The sequence below is a fragment of the Epithele typhae genome, assembly GCF_022376455.1.
Source record: "Epithele typhae strain CBS 203.58 chromosome Unknown BXZ73scaffold_120, whole genome shotgun sequence".
Taxonomy (NCBI): domain Eukaryota; kingdom Fungi; phylum Basidiomycota; class Agaricomycetes; order Polyporales; family Epitheliaceae; genus Epithele; species Epithele typhae.
The window spans coordinates 1-15,418 of record NW_025954311.1 but is presented as its reverse complement, the minus strand read 5'-3'; the positions used below and the strand labels follow the sequence as shown (position 1 = coordinate 15,418).

The 15,418-nt window shown below is 58.1% G+C and overlaps 7 protein-coding genes across 7 annotated transcripts; 3 read left to right on the top strand and 4 right to left on the bottom strand.

The window, feature by feature from the left end:
* Positions 1-155: 155 nt before the first annotated feature.
* BXZ73DRAFT_107680 (uncharacterized protein) lies at positions 156-1,726 on the top strand (the record flags this gene model as incomplete). The annotated part of the gene is made up of 4 exons (XM_048016977.1): positions 156-431; positions 482-700; positions 1,254-1,479; positions 1,536-1,726. The coding sequence occupies 4 exons, from the start codon at positions 156-158 to the stop codon at positions 1,724-1,726; spliced, it is 912 nt and encodes a 303-aa protein (XP_047871641.1).
* A 1,390-nt stretch (positions 1,727-3,116) lies between these two features.
* BXZ73DRAFT_107679 (uncharacterized protein) lies at positions 3,117-3,992 on the bottom strand (the record flags this gene model as incomplete). Its single annotated transcript, XM_048016976.1, has 1 exon — positions 3,117-3,992. The coding sequence occupies one exon, from the start codon at positions 3,990-3,992 to the stop codon at positions 3,117-3,119; it is 876 nt and encodes a 291-aa protein (XP_047871640.1).
* Positions 3,993-8,041: 4,049 nt separating this feature from the next.
* On the top strand, positions 8,042-8,389 carry BXZ73DRAFT_56606 (uncharacterized protein; the record flags this gene model as incomplete). The annotated part of the gene is made up of 1 exon (XM_048021490.1): positions 8,042-8,389. A coding segment is annotated over one exon (348 nt), but the record flags the coding sequence as incomplete, so codon positions are not given.
* A 2,208-nt stretch (positions 8,390-10,597) lies between these two features.
* On the top strand, positions 10,598-13,589 carry BXZ73DRAFT_82521 (uncharacterized protein; the record flags this gene model as incomplete). Its single annotated transcript, XM_048023723.1, has 13 exons — positions 10,598-10,637; positions 10,690-10,827; positions 10,961-11,077; positions 11,241-11,400; positions 11,940-12,072; positions 12,115-12,285; positions 12,458-12,505; positions 12,551-12,577; positions 12,632-12,681; positions 12,735-12,839; positions 12,881-12,884; positions 12,980-13,054; positions 13,251-13,589. The coding sequence occupies 13 exons, from the start codon at positions 10,598-10,600 to the stop codon at positions 13,587-13,589; spliced, it is 1,407 nt and encodes a 468-aa protein (XP_047871638.1).
* Positions 13,590-13,982: 393 nt separating this feature from the next.
* Positions 13,983-14,228, bottom strand: BXZ73DRAFT_10848 (uncharacterized protein; the record flags this gene model as incomplete). Its single annotated transcript, XM_048017160.1, has 1 exon — positions 13,983-14,228. A coding segment is annotated over one exon (246 nt), but the record flags the coding sequence as incomplete, so codon positions are not given.
* Positions 14,229-14,437: 209 nt separating this feature from the next.
* Positions 14,438-14,596, bottom strand: BXZ73DRAFT_8367 (uncharacterized protein; the record flags this gene model as incomplete). The annotated part of the gene is made up of 1 exon (XM_048023938.1): positions 14,438-14,596. A coding segment is annotated over one exon (159 nt), but the record flags the coding sequence as incomplete, so codon positions are not given.
* A 258-nt stretch (positions 14,597-14,854) lies between these two features.
* BXZ73DRAFT_15946 (uncharacterized protein) lies at positions 14,855-15,411 on the bottom strand (the record flags this gene model as incomplete). Its single annotated transcript, XM_048017521.1, has 3 exons — positions 14,855-14,908; positions 14,965-15,148; positions 15,203-15,411. Coding segments are annotated over 3 exons (447 nt in total), but the record flags the coding sequence as incomplete, so codon positions are not given.
* Between the last annotated feature and the right edge of the window lie 7 nt (positions 15,412-15,418).

Genomic DNA, 15,418 nt, shown 5'->3' with positions numbered 1-15,418 from the left:
CTTCGGGGTTTTGGAGGCCTGAAAACCGGACACCGACGGCGGTGCGGCGGTGTGCAGGGAGGTGCGTAGCGCACGCTGGGGCACGGGGGATTAGGACCGCGGGAAAGGTGATTGATACGAGCAAGGAGATCGACCGCTGGCTCTCTCTGACCGCCATGACCGCCCTACCCCCAGATGCCCTACTTCGCGACTATCATCGACCCGGGCACCCACCGGACCCCCTGCCCGACCGGACCACGGATGAACGTCTGAAAGACCTGATCATCAAGTACAGCGATGAAATGCACCGCCTGTGCGAAGCAGGCTCTGAGCATCGCAAGCCTCCGCGTCCCGACCAGTGCCCGAAATGCGGCACCGTTCTAACTACCTGGACGCACGTCGAGGAGAAAGTCAACGTTAGGAGGTACACCGGCGGTGCTTGGATGTTCATCGTGAGTGCTATATCCTCTGTCTTGACCCCGGGCCTCATTGCGTTCAGTAGCACGACCGTCCCGGCCAAATGGGATGCTCCTGGTTCCCGGTGCAAACGGGACCTACCGATGCTGAGCTGCAGGCAATCGAGCGGCACAGGAAGATGGAACACGCCGAGAACGAGGCTGTTCAGGCGCGTCTACTCGAAAGGCAGAAAGAGCACGAGGAACGGAAGATGGAGCGTGAACGCAGACGAGAGCATAAGAAGGAGCGACATGCACGGCAGGAGGTAGCACGCATCATGCGTGAGAGCGTGAAGAGGAGGCTTAGAGGATACATCGGCGACGGCGCGTAGAGTGAGTGCGCTGCCGTATACCCTGGACAAGATGGCTGACTGCTCAATACTCGTCGGGTGCGTACATACATAGTAATGTAATGGGACTCAAAGGGGACAAGGAGTGCTCGCGTACGTGCGCGTCGGTGCGAGGGTGGGAGACCAGTAGATATACGTATGGCGCTTCTAGGGTGCATGGATCCGTATGAAGAGCCGTCAGTGCTCGTACTTCGGGCGTCGCATGCGCAGTGTTCGAGGCGCAATGACATGGTGGTGAGTCAAGACCGCGCGAAAATTGAGGTCGGGGCGCCTGCAGCTCCCAAGTCGGCTCGGAGGCTCGCGCCTTTTCGTCAACTGCCCCCCCCAAACTCCTCACCCTCGCACGCCGAATCCGTCGAAAAGATGCAGGTGAGCCTGCATTTCTTCGCTTTGGTCCACGCAGTGCCTGCCGCCACGGCGCCACACGCGGCGGCGTCTCCGTCGCGAGTGACTCTAACGGCCCTTATAGGAGCAGGAGCAAACCCCTGTCGCCATTTTGGACGGCAACTATCACCTGAAACCTCGATCGGATGCACAGACCGCGACGCATGCCTACGGCCACTACCAGACAGCTAAAGAGTGGATGACGGCCGTGAAGCTTGCCGATGGCATCCAAAAGAGACGTCGCCGGGTCAAAAAGGACGTCAAAGACCCCATCTGGTACAAGATCAACAAGAACGTGAGGAAGCAGCAGGGTGAGTAGCGATTCTGGCTGGTTCCATCGGTGCATGGGCGGTGACACTGTCATAAGATAAGGAAGACGACGACGAGCTACAGAAGAAAATCGATGATATGATCACCTATGGCACGGACCCAGGGAAACGCCGCCGCAAGGACGAGGAGAGTGACGTCCAGGGTCATGTTCGAGGCGCAAAACGTCGTCGCGATGGCCAGGAGACGGACGGGGACGAGCAGATGGATTCGGAGGTACAACAAGGGTGATTAGCGGTGAGCGCAAAATCCATTCGAACCAAAACCCCGCTGACAGGTGCCAGGGAGGTCGAAATGAACAGAACGCTGGCGGTTTGACGGGGAGAGGGGAGAACTCGAGATTATTGCGATGTTTATGCTTATTGTACCTCGACTGGGGGCCGGTGCGCCTTCCGCTGACCGGGAGGGACGGTGTGCCGACTCAAGCCCCCAGTTATGCGCACAATGCGAAGTACTGCTGGACTTGTATTAGGCCCGCCTCGTGCGTCGGGAGCCGCGCGCATAAGTTTATGATGGTTCTTGTTGCGATGACGGCACCGTTGTGGGTTCTGACATGATGGTCCGGGATGATAAGTCACGTGAGACGGGACTGCCTACGCTGGTCGCCTGCATGCAGAGCCGGACACCCCTCCCTCTCCGTCATCTTCCATCCGCATTTCCAGGGCGCCGTCACACGGAATGACTATTCAACTCGGAAAAAACCAGGTAGGTATCTGGGCCACCGGAACGCTCCGTGCAACTAAAATCGAATGGCATAGGTTGGACACAATCCGGCAAGTGCGCTAAAAAGCGATGTGATGCAGGGACTGTTTGCGAGTGCGCCCGACACTTGCGACCTGAACGACTTTCTCAAGACCTTTGAAGGTTATGGAAACCAGATGGTTTACGGAGACGTACGCATGACCCCGGAATCAACCTCAGGTCAGTCTGTGAGCTCGGACAGCCAACCTGTTTTTGACTCACGTCGCGGACGCAGATTTCTTCTTGAAGGGCGCCAGAGATCGTTGGGGTGGGGATGGCCGAACGCATGGCGAGAAGGATGAAGCTTACTGGGTGAGTTTGGGGCCAGGCGTGAATGAGATGGGAAGCAACCACAGGCTGGACGTTCTGCAGAGGGCATTTGATAACGTCCAGAGGAAGGGGAAACCGGGTCAAGGTGAGCATGAAGTGATCGTGCGATAGGACAGCGAGTTGAAAGCTGTAGCCCCTACAACGTCTCAGCCCTCTCAGCCCGGCAGGAAGATCCGCTAGATGAAGCTCGGAAACGGGTCCAACACTGGGTTCGATACGGGACACCCGTTTCCAAACGGCGCCGAGACGACGACGAGAGCGATGCTGAAGACGGTCGCGGACCCAAGATAGAAGCTCGAGCGATCAAACTAAGGCTGTTTGAGACTCCGGATCACTTTGCAGATCAACCCGCAGATATCCGGAGTCGTGAGTCGTGGTTCATGATCCACACGGCTCCGGATCAGTGCGGATCCGGCTTGGTGAGGATCCGGATCGGGCCGGCCAGATTTTTTGTTATCCGCGGGTCATCCGCGGGTAGAGTCGCATATTTGGACCATGTATTGACGCAATATAATAACTATTCATCACTTCACTGTTACTATTCCAAGTCCTACTCGTCGTCTGAAGTATCAGAGACGTCGGAGTGAACAGGCGTGATGAGCCCGGGAAGCTCGTCCTCGACTGAGGGGTGTGCAGGAGTCACACCAACGACTCCACCTGCACCAGTGATCGTGCCCACATCCACGCTTGCAACCGCGTCCCCGCGCGCGTGCGCACCCCTGCCCGCACGCTTCCCCTTCCCCTTCCCCTTTCTCTTGTGCCTGCGCCTGCGCGTCTGCGACACGGGACCTGCGCCCCCACCTGCCGTGCCCATGTCTGGCCCCAACATCCACTCCGCAGGCGACTTTGAACCAGTGCTCGCCTCCGGGCTGCGATCCTCCTGCTCCCCCTCATGGGCTGTGGGGGGGCGCGCGCTACCTGTGGCCGCGCAGGTGGAATCCACGCCCACGCCCACGTCGCCGGAGCTTCCTGCCGCATGGAGGTCCGTTGCCGCCGCAGCACCGGCGAAGAGGGTGTCGACCAAGACTGCGTGGGTCCGCGGGCTTAACGTGGAGGGGCGCGGCGCATCCAGGAGCTCCGCGATGACCAGGGACTGGTGGTATTCCGCGATTTCTTCAACTATGCTCACCCAACGCGCAGGGGGGACGAGACGGCGCGTTGCCGCGACCATCATTTCCCCATACGTTTGGCCAAAGGTCGGTGCACTGCCGCCACCGAGCGAGGGATCTGTGCCGAGGTCGTAGAGCTCAGACAGTGCGGCGAGCTCATCCGAGAAAGACGTGGATGGGTTGTCAACGCCAGGGTGTGTGGGATTAAGATAGGTGTCGGAGACTGGAGCGAGGGTGGTGGCATCGCCGATTGAGATGTCGGAGGTAGTAGGCAGGGGAGATGGGGGACCAACGGTAGGGGCGGGCGTACTAGACATCTCGGTGGGAGGAAGGGAAGCCTCGAGAGGGGTGACGATCGGGATACGGAAGACCACGGGAAGAAGGTGGTCGTTGGAGGAAAGAACCTGTGAGATACTGTGTGAGTGTGTGTGCAGGATATTATGATATTCTTGTAGACATACTCAGACGGAGATCGCGAATATGAATGCACAGGTGGATCTCGCAAGGAGACGTAGGGCGCCCAACGTCGTTTGTGTGCTGAGGGCACAAACAGGCCGCGCGAGATGTCGTCCGCACGAGATGTCGGCCGCGCGAGATGTCAGCCGTGCGAGGAGACGGTGGGTCGTTGATTGCTCAGCGCAACTTGGCGATAAGTTGCTATTAGTGCGAGGGGATGGCTTGTCGGCGCGAGGGGATGGGTCGTTGGCGCGAGGAGATGGGTTTCCCGTCAGTGCGAGGGGATGGGTCGTCCGCGCGAGGAGATGGGTCGTCTGGGCGAGGAGATGGGTCGTCCGCGCGAGGAGATGGGTCATCCGCGCGAGGAGATGGGTCCTCCGCGCGAGGAGATGGGTCGTCCGCAGGGGCCGTGCGGTTCGGATCGTCGGAGGCTCTTGCCGGCTTGTTTGAGACCTGGAGGGATCCGGAGCTGGGTGGGAGCTGGGCGATTACGCCAAATAAGGCAGGTGATCTGTTAGGCACTGGGTGAGATAACGATCTGAGGATCATGTTGATCCTCAGATGGTTAGCTCACCCGGACATATGTTTATACCTCAGCAGTGTCAACCATTAGAGAGGCACAGACGACTCACTGAGAGGACATGGGTGGTGGTAGGAGCGACGCAGACGTGGCAGCGGATGTGGAGTCCTGCGCGGCTCCCGTCAGGCGTGGGCCTGAGAGTCGAAGCCCTCGCTTCGAGCAGGAAGCAAGGTGCTGCTTTGGGTGATGTCGCGTGTGGTCAGGCGTGGAGGCTGACTCGTGCCATCACCAACTCCTTGCCCTCATCGCCTCTATCGATGCGTTTTCTCCCCCCCTCTGCTCTCTCCTCCCGAACTCAGTCTAGACTCTACTAGTCCTACTGCGATCTTTTCCTGCTGGAACTATCGCGTTATCGGTCGCAAGGTCTCATCAACGCGTGCATCGTTGCAAATCAACTCAGCACGCACACACGACACTCCGACTGCCCCATGAACATGAACATTGCAGTGTTCCTGGCCCAACCACCTCATGGACCGTCTCGTGCACCTCCCCCTGCTCATGATTGGGTATCAAGCACCCTGCCAGGGCGAACGGAGCACCGGAATGGTACTCATCTTGGTGAGCACACTCTGAGCTATCCCGTCATTGAGGCAGGACACAGAGCTCTGGGCTAACATTACCTTCGAAAGGGACATTCAGGAGTGCGCGATTCAACCTCCTGGGGAGGTTTTATACTACGGAAACTCACCCTGGTGAGTTCAGAGATCCCACTCTACCCCTCGCCCTCTGACGATTCGCCTCCCCTCGACGTTAGTATGCCCGCCGACTCCCCCGCCGAGAACCCCCTTGCCGCTGCGGTAGCGGCTGCCAAACGTCCCCGCTCGGAGACCGTCACGCAGGAGTCTGCCAGGTACATCCGCTACTACTATCTTTCATTGCACTTTCCTAACACACTTTCTTCAATCTACCACAGTGCCACCATGCCTAGCGGGCGCGACAAGCGGCGTGCGAAGGTACGGCGCACGAGGTCGACTACCTCTGTATCCTCCAAGTCGGTCACAGAGGACGACTCGGACAAGGACTCGAGCGCCATACCTTCTGACTCCGACAGTTCCGACGGCGACGATGGTGTTCGTGGCCTGAAAGAACGCACTCGCGCAGCCGCGGAGAACACTGGGATCGTGGGCAAGACTGATCGCCAGACTCGGTTCGCAAGGCGGTTCCCGAACATGACCCCGGAGGAGATTTTAGGTAAGTCCGATCGCTCATCTCTCGCACGAACATATTGCTGATATCTTGCAGCGGAGCTTGCAAAGGGTTGGCGTTCAGATGCGTATTTGCACTTCGAATTCCCAACCGTCATTCGAGGCCCCAACGGGACTATAAGTCATCGTTTCGTTTGCAAGGAGTACGTTGTGCGATTTAGTATGTGTTGACCATGACTTACATACTCTCTACAGGCACTCGTCTAAGAAGGTCGATCGTCCGGACTATCAAGAAAGCACCGGAAATCTCGTGCGGCACGTGAACAGCTGCAACCCTCAGAAGAAGCCAGTGGCCACAGCCGGCGTTCAGCTCATTGAAGATTTCGCCGCCGGGGTCACGTACACTCCGCATCGCATGCGGTTCCTGCTTGCGATGTGGTGTGCACGAGACCATCGCCCCTTCACCATCGTGCAGGACAAGGACTTCCGTGCAATCTTGGCGATGCTCTACAACAAGGTCGCTCTCCCAACTCGCCAGACGATCTCTCAAGACGTCCGCGACATCCATCTGGAGGCGAAACAGCGGGTCATCGACCATCTCAAGGTACGTAGTCTATCCCAACCCTCTGCCGCGACACCTCTGACATTGTAATCAGAACGTCGAAGGCGGCATCCATGTCTGCATGGATGGCTGGACGTCGCCAAACGTGATCTCGTACCTTGGGATCACTGTCCACTGGACCGAAAAGGGGGTCATGAAGCATATTATTTTGGACTTCGTCAAGTGAGTTCTCCACTGCACGCTGTGCACCCACTGCGCGAACTAATACCCGACCTCCCTTCAAAGGCTCACCAAGTCCCACACTGCTATATTCCTCGCCGACAAGCTCGAGGACTGTCTCCGCGAGTACGGTATCTTTGACAAGGTGAGCCCCCGGTTCTCTCTCACCCTTCCCTCCTCTCGCGTGCGCTCCCCACCCCGGTCCCCGTAACTCGTGCCCTATAAAGCCTTGCGGTGCATGCTGACACCATTCAACACCCTCCAGGTCATCGCTGTCACATGCGACAATGCTGAGGTCAACACAGCACTCATGCGTCAGCTCCATACGCGCGCGCCGTTAGCCCGGATCGGCGAGGGCCATGTCCGTTGCTTCGGACATGTGTTGAACCTAGTCAGCAAGGTCCGTACCTACGATGTATAATGCTGATATATTGTCGTCTTATAATATTTATAACACCATATCAGGCTGCCGTCAAACCTTTCTTGAAGAAGCGCGGCCCCGCCGGCAACGCGTCAGAGGACGACGAAGATGCCAGAGTGTTGCATGATGAACACGACGACTTCTCCGACGACGGCTCAGATGTCGACTCGGCAGACGAGAATGAGGGCGTAGAAGTCGACCGCGCACGTGAGGATGCAGACCAAGGTATCATTGACGATCTCGGTGACGATGACGACACGCCGTGCACGCCTGAAGAGGAGAAGGCCGCAATTCTCGCTCTTGAGAAGGTGAGTTAAATTCCTTGACCGCTTGTCATTGAACACTCACATAGTGTGTCCTACGGTAGCTTATCAAGCTCTCGGGAAAGGTTTGGAACAGTCCCCCCGTTCGTGCTGAGCTGGAAGAGCTTGCCAAGAGCGCGAACATCAACGCGCGTGTCCTCATTCGCATGGTCCGCACCCGATGGAACAGCCTCGTCAGTGTCATCGCCCGCGGACTTGAAATGAAGGACGTACTTGGCCCACTCTGCGACAAGTACGAGTTCAATCGCACCGGAGGTGTCCGTCTCCGTCGCTTCATCCTCAACGAGGATGAGTGGTCCATCCTCGAACAGCTCTACCACCTCATGGACGTAAGTACGATGTACTTTTTCCTGCACCCTTCGCTGATGATCTGCTTTCTCATAGCCTTTCTTGTACGCGACCACCCAGATCTCGTCCAACACCCGCGCGCTTCTACACGAAGTAATACCTTTCATTGACGTCCTTACGAAGCACCTCGACGATTTTGTCGACCAAGCCGATCTTCACCCGGTCGTCCGCAAGGGTGCGCGTGCCGCGCGAGCGATCATGAACAAGTATTACAGCAGGACCGACGACACTCCAGTCTACCGTATCGCCATGAGTACGTACTAACATCCACATATCACCCGTCCACTCTCTGATGTTCCATGTTTCGTAGTTCTTCACCCAGCCCTCAAGCTCACATACTTCCGCAAAGCGGGCTGGACGCCTGAGTGGATTCAAATTGCGCGCGACCTCACCAAGGAGGTCTGGCTGAACTACTACAAGATCGACACCCCTGCCAATGACGATGACGAGCCACCCTCCACGCCTGCCGCCTCCACCTCTGCGTCGACATCTCGGTCGTCCGCATCAGGCGTCAAGAGCCGTGCTGCGCGCAAGAGCTCTCATAGTGTGAGCGCTGCCGTAAGTCACACCAAATCCCTCGCCGTGCTTGACGATCCCAGCTCACATAGTCACACTTCTTTCGCAGCTCTTTGCCAATATTACTGCGCGGGCGTCGCGTGACGCTACTGATGCTCTCGAAGAGTACCTCAATGCGCCGCCCAAAACGACTGTGAAGGACCCACTCGCCTATTGGGCTGGCGCGCTCAAGGGCAAGTCTGAGGACCGTGCACTCGCGCGCATGGCCCTGGACTATCTGTCTATTCCTGGTATGTTCCTATCTGTGTCGTTCTCTGCACTGTTATTGAATATATCGAAACCCAGCGACCTCGACTGATGCCGAGCGTGCCTTTTCCCGAGGTCGCCTCACGGTGTCCCGCCTCCGTCGTTCTCTCGGCAACGATAGTGTTCGTGCGAACACGATCTTGGGGTCATGGGCTCGTGTTCCCGGCCTCATCCCGGAAGAAGAAATGATAGAGTTCCTGAAGGACAAGAAGGGCGTGCGTGCCCGTCGTGCTGGTGACGCGCCCCCCGAGTCGCCCACTGACATTATCACTATTGATTAGATGTGTATGATCGCCCCCCATCCTTCTCATATGCCCACCACCCACGTACTTCCCTGCCCACGTTCATCTACTCCTGCACATTGAGTCCCTTCCCTTTTTCGCATTCCCAGCGCCTGCGCAATCTGGTCTACAGCCTCCTCACTTTTGTATGGTCTCCTGCCACGACACGTGTTATGCATCCACCTTTGTTTGGCTAGCCCCACCCCATGCGCCTCACTGCCGTGCGTGCACACCTCGCGCGGGTCCATACTCCCAGGCGACCAGACGTCCCGCCGCCCGCCGGCACGCCCACACCTCCGCGCGATGGTCAACCGGATGTCCCGCGCGGCGCGCGCTAGGAGGTACAATGCCACTGACTCCCTCTATGGCTGCGCAAGAGCGCCGTGACCCACCATGGATCCATTGCGGCGCATTCTGTGTGCTTAATCCTAATGAAAGTTGCAATATATGTGTGCGGATCCACAGTATCCGTGGATCCACACGGGTCACGACTCAGTTCGTGGGTAGACCCACGGGTCACGGTTCCGGCTCCCGCGGGTCCAGGTCTTCCAGGTGATCCGATCCGCACGACTCCGGGTCAAGCCTGTCTGAGCGCCAGTGATCCGCGGATACGACTCAGGATCACCCGCGGGTAGATCCGCAAACAGCCTTAGATCAAACGCTGCCGCCAAGAAGCAGAACACAGCCAAGACCTCTGGGAAACCAATGTCGAGGCGGACGGGGAGGAGAGGATGCAGTGCGATCCCTAGGAAGGGGGTCCTGGGACTCTGGACGGTCTCGAAACCACGGGTAAGTTGCGTCTGATTGCGCTGCGGCCGTCGCTGACACCTGTGACAGCGTCAAATAACGCGAAAACGGAGGGGAGTACGATCAGAGGGACAACGTGCATGTATTACGATGTTAGACTTGTTAGAAGAGTAACAACGTCATGCTTGCGTCCAAATAAGGCGAGGCATCGATCGTCAACTGCCATTTCCATGCTGGGGACTGCGTTGCGTCATGCACCTACGCAGTGTCTTCCACCGCCTCCATACCGGTCGGCGCTGCTGCCTTGCCATGCGCTGGGATTGTATTCGACGCCGGCAACCCTTGGCGTCTCATAGCGAATCTGTAAGTCCGACACCCTGCACTTCCTTATGCACCTGCTCACTCTTTTCCACCATGGGCGTACGCCGCTGCACGCCGCATAGCCCGCCTAGTATCCTTGGCGTATAACCGCAAGTGACATTGTTCTGGATAGCGGTCTCATATGGCGAGGATATCCACCCGCGAGTCTCTTGCATCAGACCGTGCAGCACCGCCTGGTTGTTTGTCCCTGCGCTTCTCCTGCCCCGAGTTCTGCTTACCCTGCCCATACGTCTAGCCACACTCATGTATGTTCAGCGCTAGCGCTACCCACCCATTGCCAGCCTCCCTAAAACGCCTGCGCCTTGAAGTGAACGCGTCGGAGCCCGGGCCGAGCCAACACTTGGAGAGATCAAGACGCCGGTAGGTTGCCGGATTAAGTCCCGAGCGCTCGAGCCGCAACTGAACGCCGAGACGGATCACGGAATCAGCAGATATGCGGTGCCGTGCGGACATCGCCGAAGACGCCGAAGCCTGTCCAAGTAGTGAGTAGTGTCGTCCGTGCTAGATGTCGTCGACCCATGTCAGCAAGGATGATGCTCAGGAAATAAAAAGCTTGGGAAAACGACACGCCGGGAAGTACCACTCAAGCGGGCCTTGCGAAGGACGCCAAATGCAACCGCAGTGAGGAACGAACGGGATGTCCAGAGACGCTACGCATCGCGAGACGCGACGCACCTGTGAGCACGCGTGCAACGCATGCTATCATAAACGCGAGAAACTGTTCGAAAGTTCAGCGCCCAGCTCCACGCTCCGGCGCACATCCTCGTCCTCCACCGACCGTCTCTCTCGGCACTCCTCACTCCCTCGAACGCATCCCGGCCGTCAAAGTCAAAGTCATTCCTTCGTGCTGCGTAGCCGGGTTAGCGGGTGAGTGTGTCGCGGAGTGGTTTTGCACTCTGCGAGCGTCTCACACTTGCGTCTCCTCTGCCCCTCCGTCTCTCGTTTCTGCCTCTCGTCTGCTCGCCCCTTCCTCTCTCGTCTCTTCCTCCTACTTCAACAGCACCGCGGCCTGATCACCCCCAACACCACCGCGGCCTGATCACCCCCACCACCACCGCGTCCCCGCTCCCGGTCGTGACGCCCCGCCGCGCGCGCTTCTCACCCGCGTGCAGCCCTGGTGAGTGCCTCGTCACTCGTCATCGCGCTGGGTCCTGAACAGACCTCCCCAACCGTCGCCCACCCCCTTCACCGCGCCGCCGCGACCACCGCACGCCCACGTCTCACCGTCCTCCACGCGTGTCGACACTCTGCCACACGTGCACGTCTCACGCCCGCGATAGCCCAGGTGAGCCGTTTCCTTGTTACTCTTCGCGCGTTGGGTCCTCAAAAGACCGTCTCCCGCTCCCTTCACGGCCGTCGGAACCGCGGCACGTCGCACTCTCAAACGTGCCCCGGTCGTGACACCCCCTCGCGCACGCTTCTCACCCGCGTGCAGCCCTGGTGAGTGCCTCGTCACTCGTCATCGCGCTGGGACCTGAACGAACCCTCCCCGACCGTCGCCCGCCCCCCCTTCACCGCGCCGCCGCGACCGCCGCACACCCACATCTCACCGTCCTCCACGCGTGTCGACGCCCTGCCACACGCGCACGTCTCGCCCCCGCGATAGCCCAGGTGAGCCATTTTCTCGTTACTCTTCGCGTTGGGTCCTCAAAAGACCATTCCCCTCCCCCTTTGCGGCCGCCGCAACCGCCGCAACTCGCGCTCCCGGTCTGGTTCCGCGAACGTGCCCCGGTCGTGACACCTCTCGCACGCGCTTCTCGCCCGCGTGCAGCCCTGGTGAGTGCCTCGTCACTCGTCATCGCGCTGGGTCCTGAACAGACCCTCCCCAACCGTCGCCCACCCCCTTCACCGCGCCGCCGCGACCGCCGCACGCCCACGTCTCACCGTCCTCCACGCGTATCGACGCCCTGACACACGCGCACGTCTCGCCCCCGCGATAGCCCAGGTGAGCCTTTTTCTCGTTACTCTTCGCGCGTTAGGTCCTCAAAAGACCATCTCCCGCTCCCTTCACGGCCGTCGGAACCGCGGCACGTCGCACTCTCGGTCTTGTTCCGCGAACGGGCCCCGGTCGTGACACCCCCTCGCGCGCGCCTCACCCGCGTGGCAGCCAAGGTGAGTAGCTCGTAAATCGTCTTCGCGCTGGGTCCTGAACAGACCGTCCCTACCTTCACGCCACCACGACCACCCGCGCTCATGACGACTTCGCCCCGCGTCTCACCCTCCTCGCTCTGGACCGTCGACGTCTACTCTCACAGCGCACCTCACTCGCTCTTCGATCTCACCGACTCGCTCACCATGCCGCCTATGAGCGTCGAGCACCGCAACGTGAGTGTTCTTATCCTTCCACTTACATATGTTTTCTGACGATTCCGACCATCGCACGCAGACCTTGCATCAGATGATGCAGGGCCCTTTCCTTGACATGAAAACCGCAGCGATCCTCAACGTGCTTATTTCAGCTTCGTTGCGACGAAACGTGCTTACGTGTGCTTTTCAGGCTATCCGATTCGGTCTTGGTGGACGGATCAAGCAGAAGAAGAATGGGGTAACTATAAGCTTCCCCCATAGCCAGTGTCGATTCCTACACCAGATGGCCCTAACGCTCGGCTGGCACAAGGTAAGTTACGTTCTATCACGCACGTGAGGGCTAGCTGATGGAGCGGAGTCGCAGGATCATGGCAAGGGAAAGGGGAAGAAGATCCCAGCGAACGTAGTGGAGAGGTGAGCACTCGTCCTCTGGTATTTATGCGTCTGTTACTTACCGTGCCGAACAGCATGGGCCGCGACCTCAAGCGCGGCCTTCGCCTGGAGATCGCTGCCGGCGGGTTCAACACGTGGAAGTGGAACCGGCTCTGCAATCGCGACTGGCAGCTCCCTTTGTAGAGGGCCGTAGAGGGCCTGGTAATGATTTGTTTCGTAGATTGGTTCGTACTATCCGTGCTCTTACGACTACGCGCCGGCGGCCCGCGAGACGCGTCTCCGAGAAAACCGGGATGTGATCGACCTGCACGTCATCCAGGCACTGCGGAGGTGGCCGTGCTCGAGGACCACCCTCGCAGTGCCTGTCTCCGGCTGCACGGCGAACGTGAGGCGCGTAAGTACTCACCCATCGGATCGACAGATGATACTGGCGCCTAGAGGGGGCCGCGCGGACGGTCGCATGAATTGTTGATGCTATCGTGGGCTGTGTGGGGTGGCATGTGGTCGCTTCGTATGCAGCATGGTACGCTTACTGATTTCACAAAGTACCATGCGGTCAATGCGAGGATCGGACATGTGCACTGCGGTAGTGGACACGTGAAGAGGCGAAGGGCGTGCGCGAGGTGGAGGGATGCGCGAGGCGGAGGGGCGCGCGGAGGGGTGCGCGAGGCGAAGGGACGCGCGAGGCGAAGGGACGCGCGAGGCGAAGGGGCGCACGAGGAGGAGGGGCGCGCGAGGCGGAGGGGCGCGCGGAGGGGCGCGCGAGGCGAAGGGGCGCACGAGGAGGAGGGGCGCGCGAGGCGGAGGACGCGCGCGAGACGGAGGACGCGCGCGAGACGGAGGACGCGCGCGAGCGCACCAGCCGGGCAGACGTGGGGTGTAATTGGCAAGTGCCCAAAAGTCGGCGGAGAGGCAGCTGGGGGTGGTAATTGGCAAGTGCCCAATTGAGGGCTGAAGTTCCATATGGCAAATGCACAATCTGTACCAAGACAAGCGCCGTACAGGCAGGGGAGCTTGCGCTCCGTGAGTATAAGTGTTCATATTTACCATTTTATCAGGCTATATTGAATGACGTTTGCACGGTTTCAACAGACCAATGGTGCAGTTGGTGGAGCAGTATTGTGCCTCTCTGGGTGCGCATGTTCGAAACTGATTGAGTGCAGTTTGAGTTTTGCCGGGCTCTTCGCGCCCGGCTGCCTGCTGTTCACCTGCGGTCTACCTCGTCACGTGGTGGTTTCTTTGTGCGCGGGTATATGGCACATGCCCATTGATCCGATACCAAATAGGTGTCATTATATACTCTAGCGTACTGAGGTCCCTCCAGCCATTGTCCATTCGGTTGGGTCAATCTCGAGGTGTCGCAGATCGTTTGTCTTGTCTGAGGTCAGCCGGTCCACAGCAGCACGATATTTGAGCGAGAGATGAATCATATCTCCAGTTGAGTGCCACCTAGTGCGAACATCTCGAGGCAGCATCCGGGGAGGAAGCTGGAGATCTCGAAGAATCTCGTTCCATGCTGGAAGAAGCTTCGTCGGAGAATTTATAATTGCGAAGGAGATCTGACGAAGCTGCTTGAAAGCGATTAGAACTGAGAGCTATTCCAAGGAGTAAACCATACCTTATGTATCACGCTCTTGGCAGGCTCAACGCTTGCCCGGAATTTCTTCACCTCGTCATCTGTCATAGATGAAAATATGTCGGTGAGGTGTGAGTCTTCCTCCAAGTCGTCATCGGACTTCTTCGACTTCTTGTCCGACTTCTCGACACTTGGAGCAGTGTCGAATACAGAGATGATAGACTTAGCAACGAGATTGACCACATGGCAGAGGCACCGGACTCGAGCACGGCCACCAAGGAAGGAGTCGATTGCTTCTTCCATTTTCTGTATCATGACATTATTGTTGGACGCATTGTCACAGATAATAGCAAGCAGCTGTTGGGAGGTCTTAGCAAGAATATCCAAGGCACTCATACTATTCTGAACTCGCCTTCTTGAGCAGATTGAAGTCTGAAAGAATCTCGAGGAATACCTTAGCAAGATTCTCGCCACTGTGAGACTAAACAACCCGATTCAAACGCGTGCACACAGAGAGAATGCGATTGAACACACCTTTGCGACCTCCACAATGTCAAGCAGTATCTGAACACGCTTCCCATCCCGCTCGAAATGAGCAGTAACAGCCATGAAAGGGCGGTGATTGGGTGACGTCCAGCAGTCTGTCGCCAGGCTGACGCGTCCCTGGTGCGTCTGTGGAAGCATTGAGATTGTGTGAGTGAAGGTCTCGACTGAACACATGCAAATACCTTGAAGAAATCCGCCCATCGCTCCCTTGTACGCTTGAACAGTGTCTGGATATCTCGAGAAACCGTCATGCGAGACGGGATAGTGAATCCAGGACGTCCGGACAGCATTAGCGTCTTGAAGCCGTCATCTTCAACAATGCTGATTGAGCGAAGGTTTTCACACACCCATTGGGCAGTGACGGCTCTATTCAGTATATTAATTGGCCAGATATATTAGTAAGAAGCTTGCGGTACTCACCTCGTCTGCATCTTTGTCAGTGGCTTGTGGCTTGGAGTCAGAGAAGTCTTTTTCGGTGCCGAGCCGTCCGGTGTCTTCAAAAAGCGACTAATATCGCCGTCCGTGGCGAATACCTTTGCAGCGACGCGAAGAGCGGCATGGTCTTTGCTCTTCTTGGCGAGTTTGACCACATCGGCATTGAAGCACGCTTCAACGTGCTTCCACAGGTTCCCGGGT